At 40.8% G+C, this 18,547-nt stretch overlaps 1 protein-coding gene across 1 annotated transcript in view; it reads left to right on the top strand.

Moving 5' to 3' along the window:
* Nucleotides 1-756: 756 nt before the first annotated feature.
* Nucleotides 757-18,547, top strand: part of LOC119795169 (transmembrane protease serine 9-like) — a 30,447-nt gene continuing 12,656 nt past the window's right edge. The window contains exons 1-6 of the mRNA XM_038303024.1: nucleotides 757-811; nucleotides 9,492-9,512; nucleotides 9,597-9,756; nucleotides 10,070-10,341; nucleotides 16,334-16,488; nucleotides 16,566-16,824. Of these exons, the coding sequence (XP_038158952.1) occupies nucleotides 757-811; nucleotides 9,492-9,512; nucleotides 9,597-9,756; nucleotides 10,070-10,341; nucleotides 16,334-16,488; nucleotides 16,566-16,824 (922 nt within the window). The remainder of the gene's footprint in view (nucleotides 812-9,491; nucleotides 9,513-9,596; nucleotides 9,757-10,069; nucleotides 10,342-16,333; nucleotides 16,489-16,565; nucleotides 16,825-18,547) is intronic.

The following is an 18,547-nucleotide window of genomic DNA, read 5'->3' on the forward strand; positions in this document are numbered from 1 at the left end:
TACTGCTGAACCAAGCTATGAACATTTAAAAGGTCACTGCCTGTTGTGGCAAATAGAAAAAACTTGAAATGATTAACCACCTCCTGAAATACAATTTGATGACATAAAAATGTATGTTATTAGAATCAATCAGTGGATTTAAAGGCAATTTGATTCATTTGTATTAAATTAGGAGAATTGTTGTGCTCAAAGTTAAAAATATCTACATATATTTTTTGAAACAAAGAAATGTTGCAGAAAGCAAAAGGTTACTTAATAATTTTATCTTATACAGTAACATTTTTAATACAGTGGGTAAAATAATTATTGAACACTCCACAATTTTTCTCAGTAAAGATATTTCTAGAGTTGCTACTGACACATTTTCACCAGATATCGGTAACAATCCATGCACTACACAAAGAAATCAAACCATAGATGTCCAGAAATTAATTTATTTGTAATAAAGTGAAATGGCACAGCAAATAGGTACAAGGATGGCCTATAAAAAGCTGTCTGGTATCACACAAGATAGATCTCACAATGGGTAAAAGTAAAGAGCTTTCTCAAGACCTTTGCAAACCTTATTTCACCTGCTGTATGTTAATAAATATCATGTTAACAACCTGTTTGTCTTAAACTACAAACCAATTCATAAACAGTCGAGTTTAGTTTAGGAGTTGGAATGTAGCAGAGCAGGATGCTCTGTGGGCGTAATAACAAGCTGTATGCAGGCTATTTAAACCTGCACCTTAGGGCTGGAAGAAACTAACAGTCATGGCCTTCAAACATCTGATCTGTGTGGCGGCCTTACTGGCTCTGCTGATGAAAGGTAAGAATACCTGCAGATAAAGAAAATTAACTGAAGCTGTCTTCTGCCATGGTTTGCTACAATGTTTTTTTCATTTGTAATTTTTTTTCTCTAATCTAGTTTGATTATATTATATTATGAATGTAGGTGTAGTTAATTTTCATCTGTATAAATAGAACCAACCAAAGTTGCTGTTGGAAAAGAGAGCCATCTGAACAGGAATTTTTCGATACTAAACTGGTGTAAACTTATAAGCGATAATCTACCCACTTTACATGTTTTAAAATACGATATATTCTGCTCATTGAATCCACCTGCAGGAGACTAAAATGACCTTTGTATAATTAAGAATATATGGAATGTTTTCCTGTTAGACACGTTTTCTCGGTCAGATAGAAAACATGACAAAAAAGGAAAACATTAACAACTTTTTTCAATAGAAAGAAGCAGGAACTATGAGAGAGACATAGTCAAAGACATTCTACGTGCCTTTTCATCTGGGTCTTTATCACAGAATAAACAGTAACCAACTTAATATTTATTCTGGTTATATGGAAGAAATACGATAAGGTTTTGCATCATATCTTGTGATCTGGAAGAAATAACATTCCCAAAGCTAGAAAAAAGCCCTTTGCTCTTGGCATCAGCGTTAATTTTATCAGCTTTTTTTAAATTTAGTCTTAGTCTTAGTCACAATGACAAAAAAATCTATTTTAGTCTTATTCATATTTAGTCATTTTTGTCAACACTGTAAATAATGCAACTTCTCCACACACTGCTTTATTTAACATATATATCACACTGTACAGAATAAAAAATCTTCACACAAACTGCTTCTCTTTTTCTCTATTTTATTTATATAACACTGTAGGAATAGAACTTGACACACTGATTTTCTTTTTAACATATATTACACTGTACACATTGAACCTTTTGTTGGCTTGTTTCATCATATCCACAAAGTCTTCATCCTCAAACAGACTTCCCTTCCTTCCCCAACCTCTGATTTGGCTGTGGTTTCACTGTGTCAGGAATCTAGTTGGGAGGAAGAAATTTAAACGATTGTTTTTGCCAAGCTCCTCAAACAAACCTTACAGGGGTGTAGGAGCCCCACGCAGTGACTACTCTGCTAGTAGTGACTGAGCGGCGCGAAGCACTGTGGGACATGCGCCATGTAGGGACAAACAGGACAACAACACGTAATCTTCTATGAAGCTCAACAAACACTTATATTACCAATTACAAATTCATGATAAACAATTACATTTCTTAACTTCCATTCGTCCATGGTGCGTAAATTTAGTCTATTTTAGTCATATTTTTATTTTCTGGAGTCAATTTTTGTGCGTTATCATCTCGTCATCTTCAAGGGAAAAAGGGGCATTGACAAAATACTTTCGTCATCGTCCTAGTTGACGAAATGAGCACTGCTTGGCAATGGTGTTTATCAGCCACATATAGTTTATTAAGTAGTAAGGGCAGAGTCGGCCGTGCAATTAGCTGCTGAGTGGATCAGGGTGGAGCTCAGGTTTAGATAAGGGTCTGAGCATGCGGAGCGCAAAGATGGATTACTGAGAAGAGTTGGCAGAGCAGAGTTTGCCAGAGTTGATTGTGCTTCAGACAGGTACTTAATGAGTGTGTGAGACTTAACAATGGCACATTCTTCTCAACAAGTTGGTAAATGTGTGCTGTTTTGTGTCAACAAGCACACACAAAATAGCCAGCAGCTCTTCCCGTAACTGCGTACCAACACCGAAATTCCACATCCTCCGTAACCGTTCTTCCATGCTGCGCTCCAGACCTCCTGTGCAAAGCAAAGCCTACAGCCTCCACGTTTCCTCCTGTCCTGCTCTGCTCCGACTTCCCTGGAGCTCGAGGAGAGCATGCACGTTATTATTATTATTATTATTAAAGTTGTAGGAGCATAACATTTGGAAATGAATGCTTAATTTATTATGACATAATTAAAACTCATCATCAGCACCCGTCACCCACATGTTCCTGCCCAAACATTTCTTTTCATTGCATGTCTTTAAAATAGGGATTACTAGGATCATACAAAATTGGTTTGTTCTTTACTTCCAAACTCAGCATCTTTTTATCTGCAATAAGAAGTTGTGAGATGCACTCTTGGATGTTGTTGTGATTGGATTTGATGAACCTGCACATATGCTGGATGATGATGGGTATTTTTCTATATGTCACATAAAGTGAAGCGTTCATTTCTGCATGTCTTTGCTCCTATAATAATATAGCGCATGCTCTCCTCGAGCTCCAAGAAATTCGGAGCAGAGCAAGATGGGAGGAACAGCGGAGGCTGTAGGCCAGTCATCCCCATAAGTCAATCCTTGAGGGCCGCTGTCCTGCAGGTTTTAGAGGTTTCCCTGCTTTATCACAGCTGATTATGATGATTGCAATTCAGCAAAAGTCTCTTAATCAGCTTTCAATTAAAATCAAGCAAGGAAACCTCTAAAACCTGCAGGGCAGCCGCCCTCGATGACCAACTTTGGGGGTGCCTGCTGTAGGCTTTGCTTTGCGTAGTGATGGAGGATGTGGGATTTCGGGGTTACATGGACTGTGAAGTACGGAGGAGTAGCAGTGCATGTGGAACAGTTCTCATTGATTAACATGACTTCACAAGTGCTCGACGTGAGCGGAGCGGGGAGGTGACACAGGATGTGGATTAGGGGGGAATCTTTTACTGGTACACAGTACTGGACTGTTCCAACTTACTTTCACGCCTGTTAGAAAGTAACACAAAATATGCAAGTAACTGCTGCGCCATCATTTTGAAGGAATCATGGCTGCATTCAGCAATACCGGACAATGCTATTAACCTGGAGGGGCTCATGAGGGGCTCATGGGAGGCTCATGCTGTCTCGCGCCGATAGGAACAAAGAACTAAGCGGTAAGGCTTGGGGTGGTGGGCTGTGTGTTTACATCAACAACAGCTGGTGTAAAAATGCTAGATCGGTTGCCAGCTTCTGCTCTCCAAACATCGAGTTTCTGACTGTTAACTTCAGATCGTTCTATCGGCCCAGAGAGTTTAGTGTGGTTAGCATCACTGCTGTTTATGTGCCCCCCAGCGCTAACACAAAACAAGCCATGAAGACTCTATACCAGGCTATCTCTGAGCTCCAATCTGCATACAGAGGGTGTTTTCATCATTGCTGGGGATTTTAACCAGGCTAACTTGAAGACTGTTCTCCCTCTTTTTAATAACATGTAGACTTTGCAACTTGGGGTGAAAATACTTTAGACCTGGTATACTCTAACATCAAAGATGCATTCAGAGCAGCCCCCTGCGCACACCTCGGGTTATCAGATCATCTCTCAGTCATGCTTATACCTGCATATAAGCCCCAGCTGATCAGGGCTAAACCGACAGTTAAAGAGATCAGAGTGTGGTCTTAGGGCGCCATGGAGACACTCCAAGCTGTTTTGAATGCTCTGACTGGAACATCTTCATGGCTGCAGCAACATATGACAACTTATTAAATGTTGATGAGTATGCCATGACTTTGTCAGCCTACATTAACAAATACATTGAGGACATCAGCATTAAAAAGAACATCACCACCCAGGCCAACCAACCACCCTGGATAAATGGAGAGGTTCGGAAATCGCTAAAAGTACGGAACTCAGCTTTCAAGTCTGGTGATAAGAAGGCACTAAGAACAGCACGTGCGAACTTAAACCATGCCATCAGATCAGCACAGCAGAACCAAAGCCAGAACATCCAGGATAGGGTTAGGGTTTTCCACAACGACGGCAACACCAGGAGGATGTGGAAAGGTTTTCGAATGATCACGAACTACAACACACCCTCCCCCCGGTAGATGCAGCAAACACTGGCTTCCTAAATGAACTGAACAAATTCTTTGGAAGGTTTGAGTTCCTAAACAGCCTCCAGCAGTGAAAGCTGTTCCACACCAGGGGGAGGAACCACTAAACCTGGCTGTAGCTGAAGTGAGGACAACTCTAAGGAGAGTCAACCCAAGGAAGGCCCCAGGGCCTGATAACATACCTGGGGGAGTGTATAAGGAGTGTGCAGATAAAGCTGGCTGGTGTCCTCACAGACATCACACCCCCCTGGACCAATCCATAGTGCCAGCATGCTATAAGTCTGCCACCATTATTCCGGTCCCAAAGCAGCCTCGGGCCACCTCACTAAATGATTACCAGCCTGTCGCACTGACTCAAATCATGATGAATTGCTTCGAAAGGCTGGTTAAAGAACACATCATCTCCAGTCTGCTACCATATTTGACCCGTTCCAGTTCGCCAACTGACGCAACCGCTCCACTGAGGACGCCATCTCTGCTGCTCTCCAACTGAGCCTGGCACACCTGGAGGAGAAGAACACCCATGTGCAGATGCTGTTCCTGAACTTCTGTTTAGCTTTCAACACCATCAACCCACAGCATCTGATGGGCAAATTGAAACAGCTGGGATTCAATACAACACTTCGAAATTGGCTGCTAGACTTCCTCACCAACAGACCTCAGTCAGTCCGGGTCGGACAAAACACCTCTGATGTCATCATCCTATGCACAGGCTCCCCTCAGGGCTGCGTCCTGAGCCCTCTGCTGTTCATCTTAGCAGCAGCATCACTACTGATAACCCTGACATTGAGGTTCATCAGCAGTAGCACACAGAGGCAGGAGGAATCAGAGTGTCAAACAAGGGGATCCTCCCTTCAAGTGGATATCACATTTAAATGTTCATCTGCTCAGAGCACAGGATTGTACCTTGAATTGTTTCTGCTTTTCCAAAACTTGGCAGTTCACAGTTCCTGAAACTGCTGAATTTAACTCAATCTCCTTTATGCAAAGTGTCCAGCTATAGCCCATTGAAAATATTCTGCATTAAAAAAATTCCCCCATGTAGAATAGTAAAAGAAAGTAAAGAAAAAAACAAAACAAAAACCCAAAGCTGTTCTAACATCCACAGAACCAGTCAATAGTCTGTTGTAGATAGTCTGCATATCTTGACCTCTGATCAGATCCAAAATTGTGCAGGATCCTATCATCCCATATGTGTTATATCCAATAAACTATTGTGTTAAGTCTGCAGTTCCATCTAATTTATTGATTGCAACTGCAGGTGAAGTAAATTCAGGTTTTTTCATTGCTTGGTGCATAAAATGTATGATTACCCATCCCCATCATTAAAAATATATGTTCTGTAATGCTAATTTGAAATCAGCTCGCATTTACAATTGCTGAAGTTTAGATCCTGGGCATGATATTGAAGGACCATAAGCACCATTTGCTGCTTATTTTCAATCAACCATCCAGTTTCAGTGTATCCCCATTTAATCTTGTGCTAATTCAAACTGACGAGACTATTTATCAAAAAACCCTGTCTAAATTTTAACATAGTGAAAAATCATTAAGTCATCCTTTGTTTCATTTATTTATGACTACCTCCCCCCCTGATGAAATGGAGAATATTTAGCAGAACGTTCCAAACAGTTTCTTCATATTATTTCCGTATATTACCTCTATACTGATGTCATCGCTATTGATATTTTTAAAATTGACTAACCTAGCTACTGCCGTGTTGTTTGCAAAGCTATTACGTCTCTTTGTTGACCCCTGTAAACTATATACATTATCCATGGATCTGTATCAACCTGTGTTTAATAAGTCGCTCATAATTTTTCATTGTGAATAAGAAATCTGCTGTGTCAGCTCACTTATCTTTTTCATCCGGGTCTTGTCCGATGATCCCATGAGCTTCCATTACCACCTCACTGCCAATGGCCTATTCTCATCTGAAGTAGTGGACATTCAGTCACCTCTTAATGTCTGCATCTCAGCAGCTGCACACCATCCCTCCTTCTGAAGTTTAGGTGTAAAATTAGTGTATGTGCACCATGTAGTGTAATCCTTCTGGTGACTCAAGAAAAAAAGTGTCCAATGTCTCTCCAAACAAAAGTCCATTGTTTATTTTCCAGCATTTCCATCCATGGTGTACTCAGTAACAAAGTACAAATACTTTGTTACTGTACTTATGTACAATTTTTAGGTATCTATACCTTACTCCATTCCTTTTTTTCTGCCTACTTCATACTTCTACTCATTACATTTTCACACAAGTATCTGTACTTTCTATCCCTTATATTTTTAAAACAAACATTATTCATTACTCTCATTGGATGAGTCATAGAACGCAAACACTCATTGGTTAGCTAAAGGAAGTAATCAGAAGCAAGCAGGTGTTCTTCAAACTGCAAATGTGAATTGTCTATGCCATGCTACAATGTTGGATTCAGAAAAAGATGTTGAAATGTCTGAAAGGTCGGACATAGGCGAGAGTGTATCTGGAGATGGAGACGGAGACCAACAAGACCTCCCTCATCCTTGGCCCTATCTCAAAGAAATTTTAGAAATAATCAAAAAAATTTGCTTTCAATTCATATAGTGGCATCTGGCTGTTTTTTTTTTAAAGGTTACTTTATACTTTTATACTTTAAGTAGTTTTTGGAGCACACCCTGCTCTGGTCTTGTGAGAGCCTCTTATATAGGTGGAGCATCTGAGCAACATGTTTATTTGCTCCCTTTAATTTTAGACATCACAATAAGTTTTCACCCACATTTGTTTTCATAGCTCCTTGTACATCGGAATTTTCAGTTTCAGTTGACCGTAACTGAATCAACCCAAGCAGGTCTTTAAAGCATCTGGAGCCCTTGCTCCATCAGTCAATGAGTCCCCCTGCAAACCCCTGTTAGTTCACCGTTATTCTAAATGTCACCATTAAAAACGTATCCATCTTTTTTTTCTGCTGCACACACTGCACTTTTATCAGACTGCTACACAGGAGTCATTGAGATCCCTTGGTACTTTAGAACGATGTTTTATAAGCTAGAGTTAGCTACCTTCCTTCAGCTGGGTGTCCGTCAGTCATATGTGTCCCCTTTTCAGTTCCTGTTCCATTCACCATTATTTTAGACAAAACATGAACACTGGCCAGTAAACAAACTCACACAACGGCTCTGTTGGAAAACCTAGGACGGGTCCTTCAAGGACGCGGTCTACCTAGACTGGATCCTTCGAAGTCCTTGAAAATAAGGAGACCGGAAGAGTTTTGGCTGTAAATTCGACCAGGTCTACCCTTCTGCGGGTTTTACTGCCGTATGCTCTGTTGCTTAGCAACCGTGAACGTTGACACACAAAGCAGGAAAAGAATGAATACAGAAGTTTTCAAAACTGTTTATTTATTTCTTTTTTATTGTGAAGTGAACAAAGACTACACTCACAAGAATCCAGAGTGGAATAAATGTTCCAACCAGCGGGAGCAGGAACAAATAAAATCAGATGTAACGATGGAAACCTTAGTCAGTTAAATAACCTGCTGCTGTCATTCTGCACATCTCTGATGTTGCTGCTATTTTCAAATATCCATTCCTGTAAAAATGTCCATAGCTGCATATTGGTTATTTATTCCCCAGTTTTATATTGTTAAAACACTTTACAGTATTGTATTGTTTATATTTTAACTCTTCCCTATTAGGTTATTCTTATACATTTTTCTAAGGTCCTCGTCTGTGTGACCATTTTCAATAATCTTTCTGCTGCTGTAAATTTTCCCATTGTGGGACAATAAAGGGATTTTCTATTCTATTCTATAAAAGGGGTAGAAAGATATAAGTAAATCTAAACAATATATTTATAAAAAAAATATATCTGCAAAATCTCTAATATTCAACAACAAAAAATACGATGTTAAGCATATTGTGCAAAACAGCAATAAAAAGATAAAAATCCTATCAGATTTATAGTCCCCACACTGCAGATCTATTAGAATCTATCCTTAAATTACAGCCAAACTCATTTACACAGTAACAGATAAAAACCTTTAGATAAACCAAACATTACCGCCACATATCTGACTCAGTAACCATTAAAACAACTATTTTCATTCATTTCAGACAGAACTATTCACAGAGTTCAATTCAATTCAATTCAATTCAGTTTATTTATATAGCGCCAAATTCACAACACATGTCATCTCAAGGCACTTTACAGTTCAACCAGATCATACAGTCAAATTGATACAAAGTTTTCTATCTAAGGAAAACCAGTTGATTGCATTGACTCATTGATTCAAATACGTAAATGTATCAGAGTTGTATTATATTAAACTGAACTTCCAATTTTCACCACTGTTCGGCGCCAAGTAACCTTTCCTCTGATCACAGCTTGCTTGGTCTCGCAATGAATCCTGGGATATCCAAGAATACCGAGTTTACATCGGACCCGTCCTTCAAATCGGGCAAAAAAGAAGGACGCATTTTAAGGCCGCATAACGAGGACTCTTGGAATCCGACCAGACCTCGGCGCCGCGCTATGACGTAATCGGCCTTCGAATCCGGTCTTCTAAGGATGCGTCCTAGGTTTTCGAACAGAGCCAACATAAGCATACATGTTGTGCAACAGGGAAAGCCTTCCTCTTTTAAGGGTTTTTTCACAAAAAATCCCTAGAACTCCCTTATCAGTCTGGCTCCAGGATGTATCATTATCCTTTGCTTATTGTACAGACAAAAAGTCTGTCCTCATTAGATGGCCTCTGTACACACAATATGATACACCATGTGAAGGAAGGCAATCCACCCCATCTAATCTGGCTAAAGGATAAGCAATACACATGACTAATAAAGAATAAATCTAACACCATTATTTTTTTATTTTTCAGACAGTGATTCACAGCTCTCAGGTAAGTCAAACCTGCTGTTACTGTTGTAGCTAGTGGCTTTGTAAAGCAGTCAGATAACAGAACGAATGGTCTGTTTTTTCTTAGTATGTGGCAAATCATCACTTAACACCAGGATAGTTGGAGGAGAAGCAGCTCCTCCAGGCAGCTGGCCCTGGCAGGTCAGTCTGCACATATTTTCTCACTTCTGTGGAGGATCTCTGATCAATGACCAGTGGGTGCTGACTGCTGCTCATTGCGTCTCATGGTAAGCCACAAGGACACATTGAGCTCTTCAGTTCCCAGCCACATCTACTTTTGAAAAAAAAAAAATTTTCTTCTATGGAATTATGATAAAACGCAAGTAGAAAAGCACATGCTGTAATTTAATAACAGGATGAAATAAATATATAGAAAATAAAACAAAAAAACTCCCAATTTCTCCCCAGAATAAGACATAAAATTAACTGAAATGTGTTCAGATCTCAATAACAACTGAATCAAAGTGCACTAGAAGTAATGTGTTACCTTCAGTTAAGAAGCAAGTAATTTAGTGATCTCTTTTCTGCTCTACAATAAAGGTTTAGCAGCACTGCTGGTCTAACAGTGTATCTGGGTCGTCAGAATCAGAGTGGATCTAACCCAAATGAAGTCTCTCGGACAGTAACAAGGATCATTATTCATCCTGAATACAACAAACCACGTTTTAACAATGACATTGCGCTTCTGAAGATGTCTGAACCAGTGGTTTTCAGCAATTACATCTCACCCGTCTGCCTGGCAGCCTTCAACAGCACCTTTAACAACGGGGAAGATGCCTGGGTTACTGGCTGGGGCAAAATTGGATTTCATGGTGAGTTATTAAACCATTTATATGCAAAAAAAGCATTAATTTATTAATACCAACATTTTTATTTTAGATAGGAAAGGGGCAGAAGTCTTTTTCTCTATGAAAAAAGATCTACAATAAAACCTTATCATTAAATAAATACTTTTTCTCTAATGTTGCAGTGGTTTGTCTGGGTTTGCAGTTGGTCGAAAACAGACCTGCTGTTCATAGGGCATGAATCACATAGTTATTGCACAGTAGATGATGAAAAGTCAAGATCTAAAACCAATCTCCAAAAATTCACCTGCATTCTTCATCCAAAAGTCTTTAGCAATGTGGCAAACTATCAGGTAGACCCAGCAATGTAATTCATTTTCAATTCAGTTTATTTAGTTCTATAGCGCTAATTCAAAACACAAGTCATCTCAAGGCACTTTACAGTTCAACCAGATCATACAGTCAAATTGCTTCAAAGTTTTATATCTGAGGAAAACCAGTTGATAGTATTGACTCATTGACTCAAATGCAATCCCTCACACTGAGCATACTTGTAGCGACAGTGAAGAGGAAAACCTCCCTTTTAACAGGAAGAAACCTCCAGCAGATCCAGGCTCAGTGTGAGCGGCCATCTGCTGAAGCCGACTGGGGTTCAAGGAGACAGAAGCAGAGATACAAAAAGCAGCTGTAAAAGGCGACCGCGTCCAGGAAACACACAGCCAGGCAGACGAGCTCTGAGCCAACTCCCATGCCAGAGGACGAAGAGAGCACATCCAGCCAGTCACAGTCAGAGAAACAGGACAACACTGGAAAACAGGCAGGTCTCCAGCATCTATAGACAAGGGTGTTGATGGCAGCAGCACAGCTGATGTTTCTCTCCAGGATGGCGTCACAGCCAAACAGGAACAGACGAGGCAAAGCTACTATGAGAAAAAGCAGAGAGAGCATAACGTTAGAGATTGAACTAACAGATTCTGCAGAGTGGGGAAATAGAGATAGAATGATGCAGAGTGATGAAATGGGGGTCCCTATGTCCTCCAAAAGTGTAAGCCTATAGCAGCATAACTATAGAGATAGCGCAGAATAACCTGAGCCACTCTAACTATAAGCTTTATCCAAAAGGAAAGTTTAAGCCTAGTCTTAAAAGTAGACAGGGTGTCTGCCTCACGGACTAAAACTGGGAGATGGTTCTACAGGAGAGAAGCTTGATAACTAAAAGAACTGCCTCCCATTCTATTTTTAGAAATTCTAGGAACCACTAGTAAACCTGCAGATTGAGAGCAAAGTGCTCTTTTAAGAACATAAGGAACAATCATATCTCTGATATAAGATGGAGCTTGGCCATTTAAGGCTTTATATGTGAGAAGGAGGATTTTAAATTCTATTCTTGATTTAACAGGAAGCCAATGAAGAGAAGCCAGGATAGGAGAGATATGATCTCTCTTTTTAATTTCATCAGAACTCTGGCTGCAGCATTTTGGATCAGCTAAAGGCTTTTAACTACAGTTTGTGGACTTCCTGATAGTAAAGAATTACAATAGTCCAGCCTTGAAGTAACAAATGCATGGACTAGTTTCTCAGCATCACCCCTGGACAGGAGATTTCTAATTTTTGCAATATTCCTCAGATGAAAGAAGGAAATTCTAGAAACCTCTTTGATGTGGGATTTAAATTGCAGCAACAATTGCACCAATATTTTGCCAAGTCCATTATCTGAGGCCATGAGAATATCATTAGTGACTTTCACCAGAGCTGTTTCAGTGCTATGATGAGCTCTAAAGCCAGACTGAAACACTTCAAAAAGTTCATCATGGTGTAAGTGATCGCAAACTTGTTTGGCAACTAGAAAGGAAGATTGGATATAGGTCTATAATTGGCCAAGTCATCTGGGTCAAGAGACAGTTTCTTGAGCAAAGGTTCATTACAGCAACCTTAAAATCCTTTGGTACATATCCCTGTAAAAGAGATAGATTAATCATTAATCTAAAATGGAGGAGATCAAAGGGAATACCTCCTTAAATAACCTGGTTGGAACTGGATCTAACATACAAGTTGAAGGCTTGGATGAAGACAATAATTTTACTAAGTTCAACTGGATCAAAGCAATCTAAACCCGGTTCAGATTCCATGACTACCTCAGATGCTGCCCCACCCTTCAGAGACAAACCAATCATAGATAGAGAAGTGCTAATGATCTTATTTTTAATAAGATTAATCTTATTTATAAAGAATCCCATAAAATCATTGCTGCTAAGAGCAGGTGGAATGGACGGTTCAACAGAGCTATGGCTCTGGGTGAGTTTGGCAACTGTATTAAAAATAAATCTAGGATTATTCTTATTCTCCTCTATTAATGAGGAGAAGTATGCTGCTCTTGCTTTACAAAGGGTCCTCTTAAAAAGCAGTAAACTATTTTTTCAGACTAGGTAGGATTCCCGTAGGCCTATGGAGCGATATTTTCTCTCCACTTTCCTATCATTTTGGTTCAAAGTGCGCAGCTCTGCATTAAACCAATGAGCCAGCTTTCTATTTCTTTTCAAAGGAGCTGCATTGTCTAAGGCAGTACGCAGAGAACTAGCAACCCCATCAACAAAGTTATCAAACTGTGAAGAGGAATAAGCTATGCTTTTGCACTCTGCAGCACTACTCAGCGACACAGAGGAGAGAGAAAGTGAAACAGATTCTTTAAAATTTATGACTACACTATCTGATAATGATCTGCTAAAATTTTGGGTGAGGAGAACTCTGTTAAAGGAATCCTGAAGGTTATTAGAAAGTGGTCAGAGAGGACAGGGTTGTGAGGAAATACTGTTATTTCTTCACATTCTATGCCATATGTCAGCACAAGATTCAAAGTATGAAGATGAGTTTGTTTGGGACTATTAATATTTTGAACAAAGCCAATAGTGTCTAAGATAGCATTTAAGGTGGTTCTTAAGCTATATCCTTCAATGGCAGCATGGATGTTAAAATCTCCCACTATGATGACCCTGTGAGTATTTAATACCAAATCAGAAAGGAACTCTGAAAACTCATCTAAAAATTCAGAGTAAGGACCTGGTGGACGATACAAATTTACAAAAAGAAGAGGTTTTCCTGCTTTGCAATTTGGATCAGGGAAATTAAGGGTTAAATGTTCAAAAGAGTTGTAAGTATTAACTGCCTCTGGAGTTAATACATAAGTCAGACTGAAAGATTGTTGCTACTCCTCCTCCTCGCCCAGAAGTTCTGGGTATGTGAAAATTTAAATAGCTTGAAGGAGTTGCCTCATTTATGCTCACATAATCCTCTTGCTGCAGCCAGGTTTCTGTAAGGCAACATAAATCAATGTGATTATCACAAATCAGGTCATTAACTAGCAGACTTTTAGAGGAAAGATAACTTATGTTAAACAGACCACATTTAATTGTTTTAACTTTTTCCCCAATTGGAGTTATTTGGCAAACTTACACACCGAAGCAACACTAATTTTAGTGACCTCCGATCGGCGTAACCGGGTGTCATTACCGCCAGCGTGAATAACAATCTTACTGTATTTAACCTTATCCTTAGCCAGCAGTTTCAGGTAGGATTTGATGTCGTCCATTCTGGCCCCCGGCAAACATTTGACTATGGTCCCTGGTGTCTCTAATGCCACGTTTCTGACTATGAAGCTGCCAATCACCAGAAAGGCTTCTCAATGGGTGTGTCACTGAGTGGTGAAAACCGGTTAGAAACGTGAACGGGTTGTTGGTGACCAGTGGGCAGAGATCCACGACTACGCTTTCTGCGTAGTTACCCAATCGCCTGGCTGCTCAGGCACTTTTGGAGGACAGCTACGTGGGGGGCCTACTTTAACTCCTGGATTTTCAGCAGCCTGAAGCCTGGATTCTAACTCTGACACCCTCGCCTCCAAAGCTACAAAAATACCACACTTATTACACATCCCATTATCACTAAAGGAGGCAGAGGAATAACTGAACATCTGACACAGAGAGCAGGAGAGAGGAGAGGAAGAAGGAAGAGTTGGAAAAGGCTCAAGGGAGGGAGAGAGAGAAGCCATGGCGATGCTAAGCTAGCGCTAGCCTAACTACTCCTTACTATCAGTTAGAGTTACTTAGATACAGAGATATCACAGAAAAAATAACTTCAGATGGAGATTGTCTGGACAGTAACAACACTCAGTAATCCAAACAGGAAGGGAATGCGATACGTCTCACCAACAGCAGCAGCAATAGCCTCCTCCCTAAAGCCCAGCATACACCGTGCGATTTTCGGGGCAAATTCACAGTTTTGTGAATTTCTCGATCGGGCCAACTTTCAGCCTGAACGTGCTTCGAGAGTCGTGTAGTGTACAGGGGGTTACGAGCGGCGATCAGCCTCCTGATCAGGAATCGGGAGGTCAGGAGAATATCAAACATGTTTGATGTTCTCCCAACCCTCGTGGGAAAATCGCTCAGGGTGCTTGCGCAAAAAACAAAGATTCTTCTTTTTATTCTTCCTCTCAGATGTAATCACAGCAGCATTGCAGGGATGCAATGAGGGAAATGCTTCGTCTGCAAAATTGACGGACCGCAGCAGCCACGCCTGCTCAGCCACATTCTTTTTCCAAATACGTTGTCGCCCTTCCTTTCTAGGACCCTCAGCACAAAATTGCACAAATTGCCAAGGCAGCGCGGTTCACTATATTGAGCTTTATATCTCCCTTCTATTTGTTTGGCTTTAGGATAGAGAGCTACAGAGCAGCTCCATCTCACTGCGGAGCTGAGTCCGACATGGTTTTTAGTTGCATAGTGTCAGCAGGTAGATTGGATCAGAGCGTCAGGCCGAACATAATCGTGAGCTGTGAGCTCACACTGTACGACAAAACCCTACGATTAGTCGTACAGTGTGAGCAGCAGACAGGAATGTTTCTGGGGCTGTTGGAGGAAGCAGAGCATGTGAAGAAAAACTAATGCCCAGACCATAAAACCTCACAGAGAGAGACCTCAGGCAAGGATTCAAACCCAGAACCTTTTTGCTGCAAAACAATTATACGACTAACTGCTCTACTCTGCAGCTAAAATTGAGTTGTGTTGTTGCTAATCTGTATCAACTGCAAAAACCTAGATATAGCATTACATCAGATATACAGCAAAGTTGCTGTCATGGTGTGTTTTAAAGGTCTGACCCAAAGATGAGAGAACCACTCAGAGAACCAGGAAAAATGGTTTAACAGGTTTATTGGGATGAGGGTACAGGGGAAGTGTGATCTGGAACTCAGGTAGCTGGTGATCAACGGTTAGTTCAGGAACCGTGGGAATCTTGGGAAACTAGGGAAAATGCTAGTGAAGGACTCACGTTAGGGGGGGGCTCTTCTCTCACTAGCATCCAGTCTGTGTGGGTTGATCAGAGAAGAGGGAACATGTTGAAGCGTCGACAGGTGGACATTCTTTGGACCCGGAGGAGCACTGGAGCGGACTGTCACTTGGATTTCCGTGAGGGACTTGAACGGTACATGTGGAGGTTTCTCCCCTGCTCGGTGTGAACTCAGTAAACAATCCAACAGCACATATGGAGGTTTCTCTCCTGCTCAGTGTGAACTCGGTAAACAATCCTTCCAGGGGAAGAGGGCCAAACATTCAGTGCAGGAGGACGTCCTGCCAAAGGCAAAGACAAAAAAACAAGGTTAGACCCAGAGAGACAAAGACTCAGTTTGACTTAGTGAAACAAAGACTCAGGTTAGGCTCTGCTAATCTAAGCATGGCTAGATTACGCAAAACTGGCAAACACTCTGGCCTCGAGGTAGTGACAGTCCACTGCTTAAGTACTCCTCCAGATAATGATCCAAAGAGCCGCAGGTTGACCAACAAGGACTCAGGGGTCTCTGGACCCTAAAAAAATTTATCTAAAAAATAATTACTGCATTAAAGTGTTGATACCCAAAACTTCTATAAGAGCAAGGTATTAAAGTATTTGTACTTGACACCTATAAAAGGGATGGATGTCAGGAAGCCAATGTAGTTTGTTTTTATTAATGAGCTATTTTTGTATCTTTTAGAACCTCTTCCTTCACCAGGGAAACTTTTGGAAGTCGATGCAAAAATTGTGGGAACTCCCCAGTGCAATTGTGATTACAGTAACACAGATGTTGATTCAATTACTGACAACATGATATGTGCTGGGTTTCGTGAAGGAGGAAAGGGAACTTGTTTGGTAAGTCCTAAGTATTTTCAGCATTTTTTCTTATTTTCTGCTCTTGTTTTTTCCAATAACCTCCAATTATCTTAAAGGGAGATTCTGGAGGTCCACTTGTGAGCCAACAGGGTGATCGCTGGATTCAGGCTGGAATTGTGAATTTCGCTGTTGGTTGTGCTAAGCCCAAATTCCCAACAGTCTATGCCAGAGTATCCCAGTTTGAGAGCTGGATTAAAAGCCACATCACCAGAAACCAGCCAGGATTTCTCACTTATGTGTCTAACAACACAGAGGATGTCTTAAACATTTCCTGTACAACTCCTGCCCTGACCTCGACAATAAATATATCTGAAGGTCAGTAGCCCCTGAAACTGATATGAAGCAGTTTTTTTAGGGTTCGTTAACAATTGTCAAGACTTAGATTTAGACAAACTTTATTGGCATTTTGTTGACACAGTGTATACAAAACTAAATGTCATTTATAACGCTTGCCAACAGGGAATGAGCAGCAGCTTACCAATGAAAATGAATACTTTCATTTATAAAGTACAGCAGTGATCAAAATGCAAACAGTTCAGGAGAGACATGGTGGAAAAGGTATTGATGTGGAAGGTCCGGAGCAGTGCAAAAATGGATGAATAGATATGGTAGACAATGCAGTAGAAACACTGAGTTGGGTTCTATATTGGAAATTCACCATGTAGTGCAAGTTTGATGTTATCAGTGCGATGCAGAGTCTGGATTTATGACTTGATTAGAGTTTCCAAACAGTATGCTGGGCGTGTGTAAAGGACTAATGATATGGAGGTCATATCATTATCTTTTGAATAAACAAAATTATGAAAATCATTTAAAGGGGAACACCGTTTTTTTTACATGATTTTACGTCATTACATCATGTACCCATATTAGTTTTGTGGCATTTGGAGCTGTTCTGAAGATATTCGGTTTTGTAATCCAAGTAACGTCTTCCTATGGGCATTGAGTTAAAGGCACAAACTAAACTGTTCATAATTTATTCTTTATGGTACGCCAGCATTCATAACATGTAGGTGAATCACTGTACTCCAGACATCTGTGGTTATATTTTTTATATTTATATATTTTTTTAAACAAAGCGGAGTGTGTATGATGTCATCTGCGTGAGCTGGCTACCACTCATTCATCCTGTCTGCTGAGCTGCTGCTAGTTTTACTTACATGCCTGGAAGATGTCTAGTGCTACTACCACAGATGATCTCAGTCTTGAAATTTAATTGAATGATTCAGATTAGCTAGCCAAATGAATGGAAGAGGTAAAGTGTAGCTGCCTGTGGCCCGGGCTGCCTGTCACAACTCCAGTCCGGCGCGTGGATGACTGGACTTGTGCCTTCAAGTTGTTGCCGATAGTGTCATGATGGGTACTAAAGAGTTAAGCCCAAAATGCAGAACACACACGGGAAACTGGGTAAAAGTCCAAAAGAGTTTATTGAAGCACAAATATGAATAAGGTACGGGAACTGGTTCAGGCAGGGGAGCAGGTTCACAGGAGAACTGTACAGGGACGGGAGATGTAGGTTAGCAGAGTTCATGTGAAGCTAAGCATCTAGCTTCAGGCTTAGCATAGCAGGCCTTGATCTGAGCTTCCAGCTCACTGCAGAGAACAACAGGGAACATCCACATAGGATTCTTCAAGGTTGAGCTTCCAGCTCTTAGCAGAGAACAACAGGGAACATCCACATAGGATTCTTCAGGGTGATTCCACATAGGAACCTTCAGGTTGGCTCACCAGGGCAGATTAGCAGGTTAAGCTCTCCTAGAGCTTCAGGCTTGAGACTGGTTCCTGTGATGTAGCTCTCCCAGAGCCTCAGACCAGAGACAGGGTTCCAGTGAGGCAGCTCCTCCTGCGCTTCAGACCAGAGACAGGTTTCCAGTGAGGCAGCTCTTCCTGAGCTTCAGACCAGAGACAGGTTTCCTGTGAGGCACAGACAAAGGAGAGATTAGAATCAGATCTCGCACTAGAGACAACCAAGATTCAATCTGTAACAGAAGGCTCAGGAAGCTAACCAACTAAGATCAACACTGCGGGTCAGGCAGAA

Source organism: Cyprinodon tularosa, unplaced genomic scaffold, assembly GCF_016077235.1.
Source record: "Cyprinodon tularosa strain WSP-4 unplaced genomic scaffold, ASM1607723v1 ctg501, whole genome shotgun sequence".
NCBI classification, from domain to species: domain Eukaryota; kingdom Metazoa; phylum Chordata; class Actinopteri; order Cyprinodontiformes; family Cyprinodontidae; genus Cyprinodon; species Cyprinodon tularosa.